Raw genomic sequence first — 21,086 nt, forward strand, 5'->3', positions numbered from 1 at the left:
AAAATAAGCAATAAATCAAAATTCAAAGCGATGACATATAGTTTTTTGGTCTTAAATTGTTCGTAGGATTGTACTCGACATTTTTGATGAACAATGAAAATGTTCTAATTACACACTTATTTTGTTTTAGCCGGAAAACTACGAAAATTCCATACTTTTTACACAAAGTATTCAACAAAACTAAATTTAAAACAATAACATGTAGTTTTTTTAGCCTTGAAATGTTCGTAGCAGTTTGGGGGACATACTTATAGAATAATAGTGATGTTTTCATTACACTCAAATTTTGATTCACTCAAAAATCAACGAAAGTACCACATTTTTCACGCAAAGTGCTTAACAAAAATACTGGCTTCAGAGAGTAAAAAATTCGAAGGTTGAAAGTGAAGATTGACATTCTCATTTTTTCATTCGTGTTTGGCCACATTCATTGTCAGCTGAATGCCTCTCTTTTTTCATTCAATTCTCTGTCACGAATATTTTTTCGCACGTCGTAAAATGTCCAATTGCTGTTAACAGACGCACAATGCGACTTAATGGACAAATAGAGAACATAATTAATATTTGAATTAACTAATATACACAAGTTTTGAGGTGATTGGAAGTATAATCGGGAGTTACGGTCCAGTTTTATTTCTCAGTGAAAATTGTCAGTGACAGAAAAATTAATAAATAGGTGAAAAAATTCATTCACCAAAATGAATTTTATTTTGATCCCTCAGTTGAGAATTTTCAAAATTCATGTTGAATTTCATTCATTGAAAATGAAAATTTTAAACTCTGACTGGCTTACATCTGTTACGTCTGTTTGTCTGTGACTTTGGGTAGATGCATCTATTTTGTATTTTGAAACCTGTCCGGTTCCATCGCAAAAAAAAGTTTTGGAATCGGTTGAAAAACGGCCGAGAAATGCCTTGTCAAAGTTGGACTTCCGACTTTTTTTGGACCCTTGGTAGTTCGCGGGAGTTTTTACCTCCTCGGTAGTTTAAGTGTTAAGCCCCTTGTGCCACCCCTAAATATCAACCGAAATCGCTCATTTTTGTACAGCTCACTTATTTCGACTAGTAGATCACTTTCACTTGGGAATTCATATCCCGGAGAGATTTTTTGAAATTAGCCCCACCCTACCCGTTCATGAATCATCCACCAACCAATTCTTGAGAAAATTTGCTTTCAAAAAACCCGCATAAACGATAACCATAAAACGTGCTTAACCACCTATTCGTGATACAACTCGAACAGTATGCGGTATTGTTGAACCGTCTACATTACGGTCCGTATGTGATGTTCGTTTATTAGGGAAGCCATCGATGATCACAAAGTGTCTTGTATCGAGATAGTTATTATATTTTTCCACCTTTGGGCTTGATTTTGCCCAATGTGCACTGAGTTATACAATGTCGCCAACAGAAGACGCTAGTGTGAAACGTCAATCGCAAAGAAAAACGATGTGCGCACCTCTCGATGTGAAAGCAACAACTATGAAGATTTTGTTACCGTACGGTAACTCTAGTTAGATCAATGGACATCTGATGTGGGTCGTAGGAACATAATAAATATTCTATATTAACGTTCAATTTACATGGGTGAGTCAACATAACGACTGCCAAATTAAAACGCATCGGGGGTGGTGTAGGCTACACCTCACTAGCTGCGAACAAAAAGCGGATGCTCGAAAACGCCGAAGGCGGTGGAGACAGAGAGCAATCGGCACGAGAACAATGGGTAGTTGATCTCCGGCCGTCGGCCGAATAAGGCATAGCAACACGCGGAAAAAGTATCGGGATAGAGAAGTGGGTCAGAGGCCAATAGTTAGGGGTGTGATACCAAAGACCCTATAGGCTGTACAGCAAAAGAATGCAGCCAGCCCCCCCACCCCCCTTAAGATTGGCCAGCGTCAAGTCAACGGCTGCCAAAATACCGCAATCTAGTGGTGGAAATTTCTACACTTTCCGTCACCTTTCGGGTTCCTTAGTCCGCTGTGCCGCTGTACCATCGACCGGATAATGATCGACAATCCGGAATCAGCACAAGCTTAGCACCGCTGAACGTTATATCCTCGGTGGATTCCTAGCTAGTCACCACAGTGCTCCGTTAACTACCTCTACACGACTACAACCACCTGAACCCCCCTAAGGGCCGGGTTCCAAGAAGACAAACTATCAACTACGAAGTATTTCGACACCGGCGGCCGAAATATCCACCGGCCGATGGGTTACGACTCTCCATGCCTTCGTGGACCTCACGATCGTCAACCAGGCCATTCCAAAGCTGCAGACGACACCCCCCCCCCCTCGGGTGGGCCTACGGAGAGGTCACTGCCACTGCCACCCACGAGGTTCGTTATTGTACACCACTCATGAAAGAGGTCTAATAGACATGTAAGTACATAGTTCATTGTTATTTAGTTAGGACCACCCACATCTGAAATCTCTCCCACGCTTACAACGCCCTGCGACCCGGGAGCATAAGAGGCCTTCTGTGCCCACCCCGGAAGCGGCCGCGGCTCAGACCAGCTGCTTGGGGCTTAGCGACGTTCCCTTCTGGAGCGTCGAGATTCTCCCGGGGTCAAAAAGCAGTTTCAATTTAAAATAATCGTCAAAAGCGTGGTCGATGGAAATTTCACAAGTGTTACGTCTGCTTGTCAGTGTACCTATGCTCCATGGTTAGTAGATGCGGTGTTATCTCGTCCTGTGTGGGACGTACACGAAGAAACCTAAATTTGAGTATTTTTTAACTCACGCAACCCCGAGTTTGGGTGAAATGAACTCATACTGGGATACTTTTTTCTCCGTGTGCAGATGTGAGTGCAACATAATTTCACAGAGAACAGACATCCAGGCTAGAACAAATTTCATTCAGAAAGTTGTGTAAGGATTTGAATCCTCACTTGAGTAAGATAGCAAACCAAAACATGATGACAACACTAACGCCGCCAAACACCATATTGCCACTGTCAGAGGTGAATTGAAACATTTCAAGTGGTGAATTAAATTAATATGAGAAATTAACCGATTGCAGCGCCACGCTATTGCCACTTGTGTTGCTGATGAAATATTCCTTACCCAAAATTCAGATTGGACTTATCAAAAAATTATTAAGGTTCCAAGCTTTCAGGAGCTTTATTAAGATTATTATTACGATGATTAGAAAAATAACAATAAATCGTAGAAAAATTGGTCGATTTTGAAACTCCATACATTTTGTATGGGATGAAAAATTGGTGAAAAACTTTAAACCTCACTTACTCGAAAGTAATTTTTTGACACTTACACCCCTTTGCTTCTAACCCCCTCATTTCTAAAATCTACAGGGGAAGAAAGATGCGTGGATATACCACAGAGAAACAGATGTCACACTTGGAACATCTTTCATTAAAAAAAACACCGTCACGAAAACCCAATGGCCAAATGCTATAAGTACTGTGTTTGGCCGGGCCATCACTAGGTGACGGTAGTGAGCAAATGCTAAACCAACTACTGAATATTTGAATCAACCGTCAATGAGGTGGTCGATGAAAAGCGATCATAGTGTGACGTCTGTTTCTCTGTGGATATACCATATCAAACGCTCCAGAAACTATACGGTTAAATATGATTGAAAAATGGGTTTGATGTTCCTTTGAGTCTGAGGCTCCATCAGACATTATATTTTACAGGATATAGATTCATTACATATATCAATGGAAATTCTTTGAATAAAAATATAAAAATAGTTGTTTGGGAGCATCCACAAATGAAGCCACATGGCCAATTTTCAAAAACAGTTGCGTAGTTGCGTATAATCATAATTTCACTTCTTCTTATTAGTTACCACTTTGAGAAACCAGGATCCCACGTAACCAGAAGTATCAATAAAACAGCAAATTTCGACTTGTGATTATATCATGCAAATTGTCGCTGCAGATTCATTTATGTCAAAGCAGAATATCATCATCCCCATGATATTTTCGAATGAAAAAGCACATCTTTCGTGAACTTTTGTTGCAAATGATGCAAACGAGTAAAGGACATTGTGATACGCAAAACTAAAATGATTTGCTCGTTTTTCTTAGAAGTGCCGCCCTACTTCAAAGTCCCATTTGAATATGAGATGATCACAATCATCAAGGTTTTACGTATTTTTTCATCAATCATACAAAGATATGCTCGTATATTTTTTGAGCGATTTTATATCAATAGAGCACAGAGGTAAACCGTATATCCTCAGTAGAAAATCATTAAAAAAAAACATTGAAGTTTTCAACACTGTTTCAAATCAACATATAGAAGCGGGGAAAATTTTCAAATATGTCACTCCAGTGTGAAAGAAAAAATGGGTAAAAAGTCCATTTTCCAATGGTTATGTTAATTCGTGAAAGTTAGCTCCGATAGCAACAAACAAAATTTTAGGAATACCTTCGCAAACGATAAACGTTACATATCATAATCAATCGGTATATTTTTGTGTTGACATTCTCTTGATTTTGGTTTTTCCTATATATGTAGTTTCTACCTATCCATTAACAAGTAGTCTTGCACTGACCGTAGTGCAACCGAAAAAATAACCAAGCCGACGGATCACAATCGGGAAATCCCAAATCCCATTGTGAATTAAAGAATGGATAGCAACTACTGCTTGTTGTTGCCTGCATGATTGCGAAGTGCTTGGTACAGGCGCCCATTTGAAGAACGTCTCAAAGTGGTTTTTCCATTACTTTTTTACCCTGGCTGAAAGTAAAATATGTTTGCTCACTGGAAGGTTATTGAATAAAAAAAACTAATATCTATCCCCTTCGTATGTTCAGAAGCGTTCCTCTCAAAACACTTCAACCATATGTTTGCCCACGAAAAAACCTAATTGATTTTAAATTTATGGGTAATTACCACATAATTCAAATAAAAGCGTTTAAAAGCTTGCACCTCTGCTAGCTGAAAACAAGTTTGTAAAACAAAACATCAGTTCACATTCAACTCGCTGCAATCCATTCACTACCGCCAACCCACCCCGATCGATCCAAGTCCAGGCCCCATCTCTCACACCAAAGCGCAATGTAATAAAAACCAGTTTCATCGGAAGAAACCTCACTTCCGCTGGCCAGGCACATCACAACTTCACCCCTTCCTTTCCGGCCAGCAACCGGGAGCGACCGAGTGCCACGCAAACGGCTACTCTCCCGAGTGGTCTTCGCGGGCTGTAGGAAACCGAAAATCATTAAATTTTCTACAAATCATTATCCCCTCGGATAAAACGTAAATTCATAATTAATCATGTAATTTATTTAACCGATCCGTCCGCCGCGCAGGAGGGCGCGAGCCGGCCGGGGGTCTTATCCATTGCACGCACCCAGTCAAAGGGCGAAAACCGCAAACGACGACGACGACGACAACGCAACGATGGCAAAAATGGGGGAGAGAACGCGCTAATCCGGTCCCAGTTAGCCGCGCGGCGAAGTCGAATCCAAGAATCCACGACAAGAAGACATCTTGTTATGTACATTGTTCATGCACACACTCAGCGGCGCAAGCAAGCAAGCAGCGAGAAGATAAATATTTGCTGGCATAAACGTGTGCGCCGCGTTTGGAGGAGACCCTACGAGGAACGACGATGCAATGGACGAGCGAAACGCGAGAGGGATAGCCGAGAGAGAAAGAAGAATGGTGTCGTACGCCACGCCCATTGCGCTTTCTCCTGGTAGTCTGTGGTTGTTGCGCGAGCGAATGGTCGATTGCACTGCACCGGTTTTGAGCGCAGCACTAATACATGTACCCGAACCGGTTGCATATAACGAGAGAATCCATTTTCCACTGTTCTTGACTGTATAGCGGTATGAGAACACAATGGTATTCGAGGGGGAATTCCCTTAAATGAATGAAGTGAGGGTAGAAGAAAAGCAGCGCACGGACGGCATCTCTTTTCAGCTCCATTGAGCGCCGCTTGAATCGAGCTGGGAAATCCCGAACGTTGAAGCGAGAAGACGTTTTTTGTGCGGCCGCTCTGGGCTGCTCGTGCTCACCTCTGCTCGGTCGGAGATTTTTTGTGTCAGTCTCAACCGAGCAAGAGTTACGAACGGATCGGGTGCTCTCAGTAATCCTCAAGTATTATCGATCGATCGACAACTGGTTAATTAATGGTTGAGCTATTTGGAGTAAAAGTGAAGTGAAAGTAAGCGGAAGTGGTTATTTGTTGAACTGCAAACAAACTATCAAGTGAGTGACTTCCGCGATACGCAGAATACAACAGTGAACAAGTGTTACAAGAACAATGCCTCGACCGTCGCGTGAATCGTACGGGGATCAGAAGCCCCCTTATTCGTACATTTCGTTGACCGCCATGGCCATCTGGAGCTCTCCGGAAAAGATGTTGTGCCTTAACGACATCTATAAGTACATTACGGACAGATTTCCGTATTACCGGAACAATACTCAGCGTTGGCAGAACTCCCTGAGGCATAATCTCAGCTTCAACGATTGCTTCATCAAGGTTCCGCGACGTCCGGACAGGCCCGGCAAGGGAGCCTACTGGACTCTGCACCCCAAGGCATTCGACATGTTCCAGAACGGTAGTCTGCTCCGACGGCGTAAGCGCTTCAAGCTGCAGGACGGCGACAAGGAGAGTCTCAACGAGGAGTTTATCGCCCTGGCCAACATGAACCGATTTTTCATGTCCCAAGGAAGTTACTTCCACGATCCTCACTATGCGCACGCCATGCCGGAAAACATCAACCCAAACATGATGTACACACCCATCTCGCCACCTCATTCACCACCGGAAGCGCTCCGTGCGACCAGTCAGTCTCCAGAACAACCACAATCAGCCGCCATGGGAGCGTTTCATCATCCAACCACCGCAACCTCCTCACCCGTCACCAAACCAAAGCGATCGTTCACCATCGAAAGTCTCATCGGTTCCGACGACTCCGACAGCAAGGAGGAGTGCTCTTCATCCGACTCGGAAGACTACTCCAGCTCCCCGCCGAACGTCGTGGCCCCGAACCCTCAGCACCTGGAACAACTCCGGGCGTCCTTGCATCTCAGCCAGCAGATCCAAGCTCAGCAGCAGGCCGCCTTCAACGAATACGCAGCGGCTGCAGCAGCCGCGGCCGCCCATCATCATCACCAGCAGCAGGTGGCAGCCGCCGCGGCCATTGCCGCTTCGAACGGAGTGTCCCCGTACGGAATGCATCCGCTCCTGATGCCGATGGGCAAGTTACCAGCCGGACCATACTTCCTTCAACCGGCGTACCCAGCACCGACGGCAGCTCACCATCACCATCATCATCACCATCTGGCGACGACGGGTGGCATTCCACAGCCGTCGGATGCTCACATGCTCGACTCGCACAAGGACACCGCTATGGTTCTTGGTTAGCGCTTGAGCGTTTTAGTTCTGTAAGTAGAGAAGTATTTATTCCTACCATGTTTTATTTCCTGCAATATTTTTAATCTAGAAAGAATGAGATTATTAACCTCGGGATGTGTTGTTAGAGTTTTATTCTAATATATATTTATCGATAGATTTCGATGTTCATTCTCGATGTTTAGGGAATCCGAATCGAATCCAATCAAATTGTGATGTCTTTAGTTATAGTTACGTATGTAGGAGCCCGCAATATCTCTCCACTTGACCCCTTTCTCTCTCTCCCGTTTCGATCTAAGTTAAGTAGGTTTAAGTTTGCACCCGCAAAGGACTGATATGTTACTCGTTTAAGTGTGAAGAATAAAAATTTATTTCAAAAACCCAAAGAAGCCAGTGGTTCGCCCGTTTTTTTTTTTGCATAATTTGTGGAACATGAAGAAAAGAAAAACCATCCGTGTCGTCATAAACTACTTATCGGAAAGTCGAGTTTCTGTTGTCCGGGATCAATCAGGATTGTGGTTTCTGTTTCAGCATCGGTTACCTGATCGCGATCAGGTTGGAAGCTTAGGATGTAAGGGAAGATTTATTTTACCTGAAAGTGTTGCCGTAAAGCAGTAGTGTTGCCCGATAGAAGTGCGACTGTCATTAGTAGCTTGACACACCGAGTTATAAGTGAGGTTTAGGAGTCTTAAGTGGTGGGGCGGGGTTTGGAATTAACTTTTTAACGCGAAGGGTTGCCTGATTTGAATGTTGTGTTGGTTCGTTGAACGGTTGGGCATTACACGGAAAAATAGAAGTGTTCAAGTTTGAGTAATTTACGGAATGAATTATTGGGATGTGAAACCAATTAGAACTTTTCAGACAATTGTGGACTTTTAACCAATAGTAACTGTCTTTGTAGTTATCCTTGAATTTAGTAAAACCTGTTTCCCCCGTTGCTAAACCATAGTTTTAGCTGATAGAACCGTCTACCCCCGTTGGTTTGAACCACACCTCATGCAAATTTGCACTTCTAGTAACCCTATGAGCGTCGAAAAACACACTGCTGGTAACCTGATTTGCTGTTTTGTTTTGATTCTGCGCTCCGTTTCACCCCGTTCCATTCGCAGAATGACGTTTGAACCATTTTCTAGTCTTGTACGGCAGATTATCGGGGATCGAAATTAAAAGAGTTCAGATTAGATGCGGTCAAACCAACGGGGGTGAATGGAATTATGTTCACCAAATGTTTACAAATATGCAAATGTAAACACGGCTGGAGAAACACTACTGGCTAAATTGAAGGGGTCCACTATTGTCACCAATTTAACATGGTAAGAGAATACGTTCTTTTCAATAGTGAACCCCAACATCCTAAAGCGGACTCCGGAGCAATGGTACTGGGTGTGCCATATCTGGAGCTATATTTGAAAAGGGCTGAAGAAGTCTTATTCCTTCTCATGAAAATGCTCCGTAGAACTTAGTAGAATCTGTAATTTCTGTTTGTGATAGCGTTATTAATTTGTGTGGATATGGAGAAGACTCGCCGGGATGGTTAGAGTACATGCCTTATACGTCGAGGATCTGAAATCGAGTCCGAATCCGGACAAATTCACCAAATGTGTGTTCTTACTGCGGAAGGCAAATAAACCTGTAGGTTCCGAGGCGACCTAGCCGTATCCCAAGTAACACAACATGTTCTATAGGAATTATTTCGACTCCAATATGACCAATTACTGTGTTTTGGTTCATAACAATAAAACCGTTTTTCAGACAGATATATGACCGGAAAAGCGCAGAAGGTGGAGCTTCGGTAACATATTTGAGATGTTATAATCATGTTCTATATGAATCAAAGCATATTTAATAATGTTTCTTAGTATGTTTTACAGTACATAATTCTGACAACTTTTTAATAAACAAACTACACGTCTTCTTTTCCTAATTGAGGATGAAAATTCAGTTTCTTTTCTAAACCGTAATCAATGTTTGTTGCATAACCGTATTCAACTATGTTTCGAAATGTCAAAAAAAAACTATTCAAGTGCAAAATATGGCTTGCGATATTATTTCAGCTAAACTATTCCAACTTAAAATTGGCTTTCCATGACCAGAAACTGTGGTGCGAGTCATTTTTTCTGGTGAAATAGGCATTTGTACTTCGATAAATTTAATGCGCCTTTTAAACACGTATACTTGAAGGATAATAAAATAAAACAAATTAAAACCATCGTTTTACTTGAGCATGTGTAACATAAAGTGCTTTGTTTTCCTAAATAATATTTCTAATTCCTGCAAAAAAAATCATACATCATGGATAAAAATGTGATATTTGACTAGATATTTTATAAATATTAAAAGTAATAATGAAAAAATAAATGGCATACTTGGACACGGCATGCTAAATGATTCGAGATATGATTAGAAATTAGCTTAATGCTTACTAATCTGGAAAATTTGTAAATGTAAATTGAGAATATTATTTTTACAATGTCATACATATAGCCATCACAATTTATATGAATATGAATGAATAAATTTTAAAGTGACATACACATGCAAAATTGACATTGGCAGAGGAAGCTCTAAATAAATAACTGTGGAAGTGCTCGTAGAGTAACACTAAGCTGAGAAGCTGGCTTTGGTCCAGTGTTGACAACGTCAGAAGAAGAAGAAAATGTATTTCACATTTTGGGCTGATTTTATAAACGAAAATTTGACAGGAGGTAGTGTCACTACCTCGTGAAAATCAATATCATTATCAACATTGTTGTCGGTTCGTAAAATGGGTAATTTTTTCATAAAAAAATGCGGTGGAAGTCGATAAGAATTTCCATCTAGAAAAATGATACACTACTAGTTTTTCCAGGATGATAAAATTGATGTATGCCGTCGAGCCAATTGAAATTTTAATAATTAATACAATCAAAATTGGCACGGTAAAAGTATAGTTTTTATTCTTAATTTATTACATATTGAACATCATATCGACATTTTTATGATCGGTAGTGTAACATAGCCTAGTTAAAAATAATGACTTTAGTTTATGTTACATATGTTTGTTTACTTATTGAAAAACCCAGATTAATCCACCTAGTGGTGATAGTGCCTTTCTCGTCGAACATGTACTCATGATCTTTCCTTGGTTGGGATACGACTGGGATGATTTTGCTTCACAATGTTGGCTTCAGCCTTTTGGGGGAATCGAAAACACTAGTTAATGATTTTTTCCGACGTTTCGGTCCGTATGGGGACTTTTCAAGGGTTCAATCGGTCAAGGTTTCCTAGTCAAGATGGCCTTGATTAACTTAAAAATGTCACACGGAAGTTTTGGTATTTATTGAGTCCGTTCGGTTTGAAACCGTCGTGATGCGGACAATCTCCTACCTATCGGACGGTCTAGAATTCGGTCCCTGTTTTGGAATCTTCGACTATTGCTTTGTTTAGCTAGTTTCTGTGCATGGGCCATCATTCCGAAGCATGATATTTCCGTCGACGTAATGCGAACTGTTCCTGAATCCTGAGAATACCTTATTTAGAAAAGCAATAATTTTAATAAAATTGGGAAACTTAATAATTGAACATATTCCGACGTTACGTTAAACGTATAGACAGAGCTGAAAAATATCAGAGTTTTCAGTTGACTGCCTGAGCACCTTCACTATCACTGAAGACCGATCAACATCAAGACGATTATTACAAGCTAGGATATAACGTCTTTCACAATCACAGATGACTTTACGGTCTTCGACATAGTTTTTTCTTCACACTTTAGGCTGTATTTTATTATCATAGGTTTCAAAATTCATGTAAAATTTGACAAAAAATGCAAGCAAGTGAAATTGCCCATCTAAATCCCATAAAAAAATTCCCAGTAGCTTTAGACGCAAAAGAGGATTGAAAAAGCTTTGATGCGATAATTTTCATTTTCTCATATAACGTTGACCTATCCTACTGTATATTTTTACACCTCAGTGATTTGATGAAATTGCTTTAGTACAGAAAAACAAGACATATCAATTGTAACATATTGCTATTATATTCATCGTTACCAAAAAAATAATCGCCAAATGCTAATCAGGTTGCGTTTCACAAGCCGCTGCTGGCTTGATGTTGGTAGTGAGTAGACGTCAAACGAGCAAAAACGATTAATATTTGATTCAACCGTTGAAAACAAGGACGATGGAGAGCAGTCCTGCAAAATATCAGTGTCAGTGCCTATTTTTCAGCCAAAAATGAATGACTGCGGCGGTCATTTTCAGTTCCTCGATGTGAGAACTGACAGAGTCCGAGAGCTCCATTCATGAGCAACCCAACAAGATCAATTCCCAATCATTCACACACTACTCATGCTGACAGGCCATTCGTCTTGTGAGAGTGAGTGCCCTATACAATACCACGGGTGAAAACACTCAAATACAGAAAATTGAATGGAAATTTAGCCCGGTCAGCTCTCGCTTTCAGCACGCTGCATGTGAGTGTGAGTACCTATTTCATTTCGCTCCCGTGTTGCTGATCGGAAAGCAACATTGACAAAACAAAACGAAGAAAATGAAAAGAGCAAAATATCGCTATCATAAAGGCCTGTCGAAAAATTGCAGTACTGCTACTCACTCTCTAATAGAGAGTGAGTAGAGTAAGACGTCTGTATGTATGTGGCCTTAGTTCAGTCAAGATTTTGTTCTCTTACACATATTTATCGCTTGCATTGACTTTGTTCATTTTTGTAGTTCCTGCGAAGCACCCTACGATGCACCCAATGCTGGTTTTGCATCACTATCGGTAGCCTCTAATGTGGTCTGAGCCTATTTTTTTGCTAATCTTTCCTCATGGTTTAAAAAAAGACCGCGGTTTGATGTGTCGCATGCTTCCGGCTGGACACCCTAGATCGGTCCCGGAACACTATCGGTAGCCTTTATAAAGATCTTCGTTGTGGTCTGAGCCTATTTTCTGGCCAATCGTTCATCACGTTATTCAAAAAGTCGCTGTTTAATGTGCCGCAGGCATGGGTTTTGATCTCTACTACATTTGACCACTTCCTGCGGGACACCCGGAACCGGTTCCGGAATTCTATCGGTTGTTCCAAATTTGATCTGAAACTATTTTCTTTTATTAACCGTTTATCAGGTTGCCTGAAGAGCTTGCGATTTGATGCGTCGCATGTAAGGTTTTGGTTAATTTTTGTACTTGGCTACTTCCGGCGTGACATCTGGAACCGGTTCTGCAACAATACCGGTTCCGATATGGTCTGAGAATGTTTTCCTGCCTACTGTTCATCAGGCTATCGAAAAAGCCGCTGTTTGATGTATCGCATGCATGGGTTTGGTTTACTTTCATATTTGGCCACTTCCGGCGGAACGCCCAGAACCGGTTCCAGAATACTACCGGTTCAAATATGGTCTGAGAATGTTTTCCTGCCTACTGTTTATCAGGTTATCGAAAAATCCGCTGTTTGATGTGTCGCATGTATGGGTTTGGTTCACTTTCATATTTGGCCACTTCCGGCGGGTCACCCGGAACCGGTTCCGGAACACTACCGGTTCAGATATGGTCCGAGACTATTTTCCTGTTTACCATTCATCATGTTTTCGAAAGTGCCGTGGTTTGATGTGTCGCATGAATGGGTTTGTATCGTTTTCATATCTGGCCCCTTCCTGGGGTACCGATCCGGAACACCTAAATGGCCATAACTCCGGAACGGCTGGACCGATCCGAACCATTTCCAATAGGAAACAATGGGATTAGATTCCGCGTCGAATGAACCGTTGGTCATTGAAATCGGTTGAGGTACACTGCCAAAAAGCGATGTGAGTTTTTTTTGTACACACACATACACACACACATACATACACACACACACACATACATACACACACAGACATCACCTCAATTCGTCGAGCTGAGTTGATTGGTATATGTGACTCGACCCTCCGGGCCTTCTATCAAAAAGTCATTTTTGGAGTGAACATATAGCCTTTCCAGTACACTTAGTGTACGAGAAAGGCAAAACATGAATTTGACTCAATGTAAACAAACAAAACATAATATTATTATTGTTATTATTAGTTTATTAAAGACACTTTACCACTAGAGTGGCATTCGTGTCGAAAAACATATTATGTTTAACAAAAACTTCATCGAAAACAAGTATTGAAAGACAGACTGAAAATGTTACTCATATATGACTTATGAAACATACTGAACATGTCATCATGTTACACATTTTTGCATACATACTGCAGAAACCCTGAATATGACTTCATTAGAACAAATGAAACATATTATGTTTCGACAGAACTTAACCAAAACAAGTATTGGAAGTAAGACTGAAAATATTACTCTAATACGACTTATCAAACATATTGAGTCTCTTGAGCTGTAGAGGGACTTTCATTTGTTTATCGTGTGGTAGGCATGAAGAAATTCTTGAAAGTTTCCTTTGCGATCTACGTCACTATTGACCCCATTAAATAGTAGTAAATTTATACCATTATTATAAACAGCAAAACAAATCCTCCTGATAGTGCTACGAGTTGACGTAAGTGGTCTGAAGAGGTCTTTAAAGAAACTATTTTAGGAAGACTCAAGCCATTTTATGTCGTAAAATATAAATGTTTATATATTTATTACAATAATCTGGTAAGTTGAACGGCAGTTGTATAGAGAAGAATCTATTGAAAGTTTGTTATTGAAAGTTCGCGTGTTTGATGAACATATTAATACAAATATAAAACTTAATCAGACTTGTCATATTGCGGCAAAATAAACGTTATTAGAACATTTTCAACAAAATTGATATCAACATGTCAGATTTGTTTGAAAAGACAAAATATATACTCAAATACGACCTTTTAATAAGAGATCATTGAAGACTAGTATTTGGAATCATGAATATGACTTATACAAGACAACATTTGTTTTAAAAACCTTGAAACAACTGTTATAGGACAAAATTATTAGTTTAAGACTTCTGATTATGTTTTCAGTGTTACTTGGGATGTTATCTGTTCTTTAATCTATAATCTCATTATTACGATAAAGATTTCTGTGATTGAGTTTATGGGGGCTCAGTAGCAACCAGTGCTGGGAAAGATCGCGAAGTTCATTCTGCGGAGTCAAAACTGTTCAAATCACAGCTACCCATGGTTATGAATGCAATACCGTTCGCTACGGTAGTCTAGTTTGTTGAATTTCATTTGAAAACTTATGTTGCTACGGTAGTTCGCTACAGTAGGTCGTTATGTCATTGTTCTAATGGGATTACCTAAACATGGGGACATGGCTTCGGGATATTTTGGTGAAAAGTTGTGTAGGCCTTCGCTGGATGAATGGGTTGGGCTCCCGGAGACGAGACATTTGGAGAATCGATACATTAACGAATTTTAAGGGGGAGAGGTGTTGCTGGCAGAATCGGACGGCAATCGGAGCGGTGTGCTCCGAAATCGTCGGGCATCGGCTTGTGGCTTTTCAAGCAATTGAGAACAAAACTAAATATTTTCTAAGGATTAGATTAGAACAAGAGGACATCTAGTTATGATTCAGATTTTTATGTTGATGGTGGTAGCTTTTCTGTGGAGCGGTACGCCGATCGACGTGGGGTTTTTACGCTTCCGCCGCCGATTTCCTCGCCGACACGTCAATGCTTTCTGCGTCTAACATCATAAACCTGACTCCACCAGTGCACCATTATCCAAATGTATTCTGGAAAGATTAGGAAGCCGCAAACCGGCTGAATCACGGATAACACCCACGAGAACCAAAGGGAATATCAATGCTTGAAAGGTATAACCATGGAGGTAACGATGCTGGAATGAACAGACAGGTTTTCGGGAGCGTGTCATCGGGGAGAACTGTGCTTCGGGTATGATGGACGATGGTCTCAATGAAGAACGTTAAATACGTAAAAATGAATTTCAATGAAACTCATTTGGAGCTCCCGCGTTGAAGTTGCTACTGTAGAAGTTTTTTGGATCGCCTACTATATTGATCCAAAACATTTTTTTCCGATTCTGAAGAGCCAGCGATACATTCATCAAATTCAAGCAAACTACTGTTACCATTCCCAGCACTGGTAGCAACGTTTATTTAGATATTGTACCGTAACATCACCTAATTTCAATCACTTTTTTTTTAATTCGGAACGGAATTATCTCACCATGCAAAATAAATGGGGTGAACGGAATTAGGAACTGAAAAAAGTTATTGGAATTACGGTACCAGTGTATCAGATGTTCTTCTATTCCATCAGGCATAACATCATTAGTGTCACTAGTAGCTGGTTACTCCAAGCTACTCACTGAGTAACCAGCTCTACTGATCAAAGTATATGTTTCAACTCCCAGAATACGCTTCTTTAAAAAAAAACCTCTTCAGAATTAGGCAAAATTTCATAACACTGTCTAGTGTAGAAGCTTCAGTTTTGGCCAGCCCGGAGTTTTGGCCATAGTGCGGTTTTCAGCCTGTAACGATCTAAATCGGCATACATTTAAAGTATTAATTTTCTGTTACCTGACCCATCTTGCCCCCGTAAAAATTAGGTGGGGCAAGATGGGTCATGTTTTGAAAATTGCTTGTCAAGAATCAGATCTCAAACCTTATGTCCTTTCTATCATCTTATATCATAGCTGATTAGTGTTTCTAAAAGTCATGGTAGAAAACAGAGAAATACGATTTATATTTAGAAAGTAATGGGGATCCATTTCTTAGGCGACCCATCTGACCCCCTCTTACTATAATTTGTAGTTAATGGCATCGGCAGAGTTGTTCGGTAGGGTGGACGGTTGGGTAGAGGGTTAAAATTGAGGGGCAGATGGTAGGATTGAGGGTTAGAATAGAGGGTTGAGATGAAGGGAAGGAAAGACGATATTATGAAGAAATGAAATGAAATTAGAAAAGGTGACATTTTCTCGAGATACCCACATAGAACTTTGGAACTTCACCATAGAATTCCGTTTTTTTTTTCGTGTAATAATGTTTATTTTATTGAAACTTGACTGTTAATCACACTTTTTTATGAAGATTTCAATTGTGAGATACCCTGTGCATTTACGAGTTAACCTCAACGAATTGGTTCTTGCATGCCAAATAAAAGAAAACCGCCTAAAGGTGTTCTAGATTTTTAAAATATGGAAAAATATATATATCTATCTATATATATATAAAAATGCAGTGGCATACGTGGGACCGCGCATAACTTGCGAATGGAAGGTCCGATTCTGGTCGTCTTAGTTTTGTTCTGTTAGTTTTCACCCAAGGAAGGTTTATGAGGCTAAAAACATGGAAAAATTTAGACTTCTTGAAAATCGATCTTTCATACATTTTGACCGGGGACTTGTTCTCGGCTTGAAACTTGAAACGTCAAAAAATGCAGTAAGCAAGACAAAGTTTGCCGGGTACAGCTAGTCTATATATATAAAAATGAGTTCGAAGTGCCTTTGAGGCAACAAAACTCACGAACGGGTGAACCGATCAGCATGATTCTTGCACGGTTCGATTCGCATTCATGGTGGCTGTGCTTATATGTACAAAAAGTTACGAAAATCAACTAGAAAAGTAAACAAATTGATAAAGTACTGATTTCCCATGAGCTGGGAAGGAAATCAACACGACCGAAATGAAATCAATCTAGAGTGCGGTGCTATTTTGAGCCCAACAGTTGTCAAACCACCACAAGACGGCAAGACAAAGTTTGCCGGGACAGCTAGTTAGGTAAAGAAATTGCACCATCATACGTACAACAAATCACTACGATATTGATTTTTTTCTTCCGCTCTCCCAAAAAAGGAAATTGCCTATGTGATTTTTTGATACTTTTGCACAATCAAAAATTGAAGAAAAAAAATCCTTCAACAAACAGTTTTGCGCCCCCGCCCCCTTGGCTTTTAAAATTCAGAGTTTTGTTTCATCTAGGCATATGGAAAACACCTGTGTGTATTTTTTTCGAGTGTGTATTCTTACGAGTTCATAAATATAAAAGAAAATATATAAAAGAAATAAAATATTGTTTTATAAATTTCTCCAGAAATTTCAAAAAGGATTCTCTTTGAACATCTTATATTGATTGTCTTAGAAGTTCTCTTTTAATATATTCAAAACATTCACTAGGGATTCCTTTGAGCTTCCTTTTGCATCGCGTTAAGGACAAGGTATTTGGAGTACATTGCTCAACACCGTTTTTTTAGAACCGTTGAACGGATTTGGATTAAAATGCATCACGCTGTTAACAACCACTGAACAATTAGTGTGATGCATTTTCATCCAAATCCGTTCAACGGTTCTAAAAAACGGTGATCTAGAAATTTTGAGCTATGTACTCCAAATACCTTGTCCTTAACAGTAGCTCGCTGAAAATGTACGGTTTGGGTAACATTAGCGACCTGTTCCCAACGTGATGCAAAAGGAAGGTTTATTTCAACTTCTATTCAATTTCTCTCTTCCTTGCTTAATCGTTTATTTTAGAGAGGCTCATGCGCCATATAACATAACGGAGCCGAAATCATTTGTTTTTATATACAACAAGCTGACCCGGCAAACCATGTATGCCCATTTAAAATGTGATGGTGTATTTTTTTTTTTTGACAATAGTCTACCGCACTTAAGATTGATTTTATTGTGTAGTTTTGGAAATTCTTCTCATCCCATACACATTTTAGTAACGACACAATTTTTTAAATGTAAGGTCTGTATCGTTAACCTTCGAGCAGTCGCGTCTTTGACTACCTGCAACGACGCCACGCTCACGCTGTGTACCACAAGCGTGCATTTTTCATGGTGCGTGTACTCAGTACACGACGCGACCGCTCCCGGGTTAATTATGAGTACACCTCTAAGAATTGCTGTATTAGAAAATGTTTTATTTAGGGGTCGTTCAAATATGACGTCCATCATTTAGGGGGGAGGGGGGGTCTGCCCAGTAAACCACAAATCGTAATGGGAAGTGCATTCAAAATTGTATATCACTCTGTCAGAAATCAAAATCGTAAATACCGTTGAATGTTTTAATAAAAAGGTCAGGTCCAATTGTATATAAATCGTTGCTGCGAGTTGTTTTGGAGTAAGTTTGTTGTGTATAAAGCAAGTCATAAATCGCGCTAATTGAAGTCGTCACTGTTTGCATACGCTTAAAAGTCATATATAATGTTAGTAAAGTTTGGTTGGGAATCGTAATGACTTACTGATTTTCGGCACCGCGACAATGCAAAATGAAAAAAGCAACCCACTTGCCTTGCTCATCACCGCCTGGCCGCTGATTATGTTTTGGGACTGGAAACATTCTGTTTGCCAATAATGATATTCGGGCAATCTTTGCGAGTGTTCATAGTTACCGAAGGAAGATATTTGTCTCACAATTATTCCTACATGAGCAGTAAACTTTTCTCGCGACGACGACGACGACGACAACGACGTCGACGACGACGTCGTCGTCGAAACGTTCACTCGATGCGGGACTGATGTTGTAAACAAAACATGTCGTAATAAGTGCAAATCCAACTCGCTACGAGTTCTATATAAATTGACAACTCATCATTAAGTATACTATATATCAGTACAGCATTGTGATAAATGAAATCGCAATGACTTAGAAAAAATTGCAGCCCATTCTTCATATTCTGCACTCATGTAGGAAGGCAAAGGCAAGTTTCATGGGTGGTTTAGAAAGCTTTAGCTTATATTGGGCAAAATTTGTGCTCTTCTCAAGGCAGATCAGTTAGTGCAATGGTATGGGCTTAGACTCACAATCTCGAGGTGCCGTGTTCTAGGCTTGGTGTCAACTTTTTTTATAGCTAATTTCGGACATCGTATTACATATCACCCGAAGTCGTATTTTATTCTTCCGATCGATTATTCGAGACATCGTAAAGATGATCATATGAAATCGCAAAATATCATCAGAAGTATGTATATGGCCTCCACTTTGGTACGTATATAGCAGTTTTGTGCAGTTAATGCGATTGAATTGGTTCTTATATAGTAGTGTATAACACAAATTATACAGACCAAAATGTTTACTGGGTGAGAAAGTGTGACACGCCATGTATAAGGAATACAAAAAAGCGTGACAGTGGGGGGAGGGGGGGTCTAAAAATCCGAAAAAATGATGGACGTCATATTTGAATCGACCCTTATTTTGTAAATTAAATTCAATAACATTGTTTTTTGACCATCATTATATATTTTTTATTTTTCGTGGATCTTGCCACCTCTTGCACTTTCTTCTTGGTGTTCTTCATAAGGCTTTGGTCAACCGTTCCGACGATGGTTTTGCTTGGGTTGACCCAGTTTTCCTTCAATTTGGTGACGTCCTCTGCTCCTCTATCCTTTTTCCGTGGTTTACCTTTCATCAAAGTTAACTATATCTCAACGGTCCTTATTTGCGGGCAATTTAGAGGATTCATTGCCTTTTCCACAAATTCAACATTGTTTTCTTCATACCAGTCACAGGTGTCAAGCGCATTGTGACAGGATGCCAAATCCAGCCAAAATAATGTATGACCTTTGTGCTTTCAGATGAATGGCAGAATAAGTTTCTGGAAACATTCCTTCCGACATTATTTCGACGTTCATACTTGGGACGGTGAAGAAAGGTGACGATTTCATACCACATTGACAAATTGCTTGCCAAACCAACACATTTTCCGAATTTTTTTTCGCAAAAGATTGATTTCTCCTAATTCCATGCCACGCTTCACAGTGAAAAACTATGCCCCTGGAAGTGCCTTGTAGTCCATCCCAGACAACCAGTTATCGTATAAGATGTTGCATAAGATGATAAAGTGGAGAACATATACGTACATGCCTCCATTTAGGCGCATGTTAAATGAACGCATATCGCCTCCACTTTAGCATCTTATGCAACATCTTATACGATCACTGGTTGACTGGACAATGTGACCTGCATATCATCATCCATGATTATGCACATGTCATTTTTGCTCAAAACATCGTCGTACAGTTTCCATGCCCGAGTTTTCACATAATCTGAAACTTGACTGCGTTTTGGACATTTCTGTTTTGGGTAGGTCTTCAGGGAATTATGCTCCTTGGAGCACTGAACCATTCCAACAGTCGTTCCACACTTTTTTGCACAATTTCTGATGGGTACCTTCTATTTTCCTTTAATGATTTTGCAAATTTTGCTGTCCAAATTTGACTTGGACGCATCTGTTTTTTTTTTGCCGCATCCGGGTAAGTATTTCAGTGCGTTATGCATAGGGGCTGTCCATAAACCACGTGGTAATTTTTTTGGGACTTCTGGGAATGTTTACCGTTTCAAAATCTCGATTTCTCCATAGGAATTTTGTTAACCAACTGTAACGAAAACATAGCCAGTTTGGTTCATGCATCGGCCACGAGATAGTACGATTTATGGTTTCAATATATTTTAACCGTTACGGATGGAGCGTGCGTTCGGGGGATTAGTATCAATTTGAATTTAATTTAATTTCGAAAAATAAAAAACTACACTCAATTAACTGAATAATAATCAATTATGATTTATTTTCTTCATACCGATTCAGTTCATAGATACATTTTATTACTGGAAAGGCTTATCATAAAAGACACTGCCTTGCTTCGGAATCTCCTTTGGGATGTCGTCTGGGGTGTTGTTTGGGTGCGTTGCTCTTGAAAACCATCTTGCAAACTGTCGTTGGTATCTTTGGTCATGGATCCTTGCTCAGGCTGAGCATCCCTGCATGATCTAATTTCTCCTGCTTGGAATCTTCCTTCAGCTCACCTCTGAAAGAAATATAAGCGGTTAGTTATCTGTT

General features: G+C 40.1%; 1 protein-coding gene across 1 annotated transcript; it reads left to right on the top strand.

Annotated features, from left to right (window-relative positions):
* The first annotated feature begins 4,775 nt into the window (after nt 1-4,775).
* On the top strand, nt 4,776-7,750 carry LOC109623006 (fork head domain-containing protein FD4-like). The gene has a single exon (XM_062849734.1). It carries the CDS (start codon nt 6,244-6,246, stop codon nt 7,348-7,350), a length of 1,107 nt encoding a protein of 368 aa, XP_062705718.1. The 5' UTR covers nt 4,776-6,243; the 3' UTR covers nt 7,351-7,750.
* Nucleotides 7,751-21,086: the final 13,336 nt, after the last annotated feature.

Source organism: Aedes albopictus, chromosome 1 (genome assembly GCF_035046485.1).
Source record: "Aedes albopictus strain Foshan chromosome 1, AalbF5, whole genome shotgun sequence".
Taxonomy (NCBI): Eukaryota; Metazoa; Arthropoda; class Insecta; order Diptera; family Culicidae; genus Aedes; species Aedes albopictus.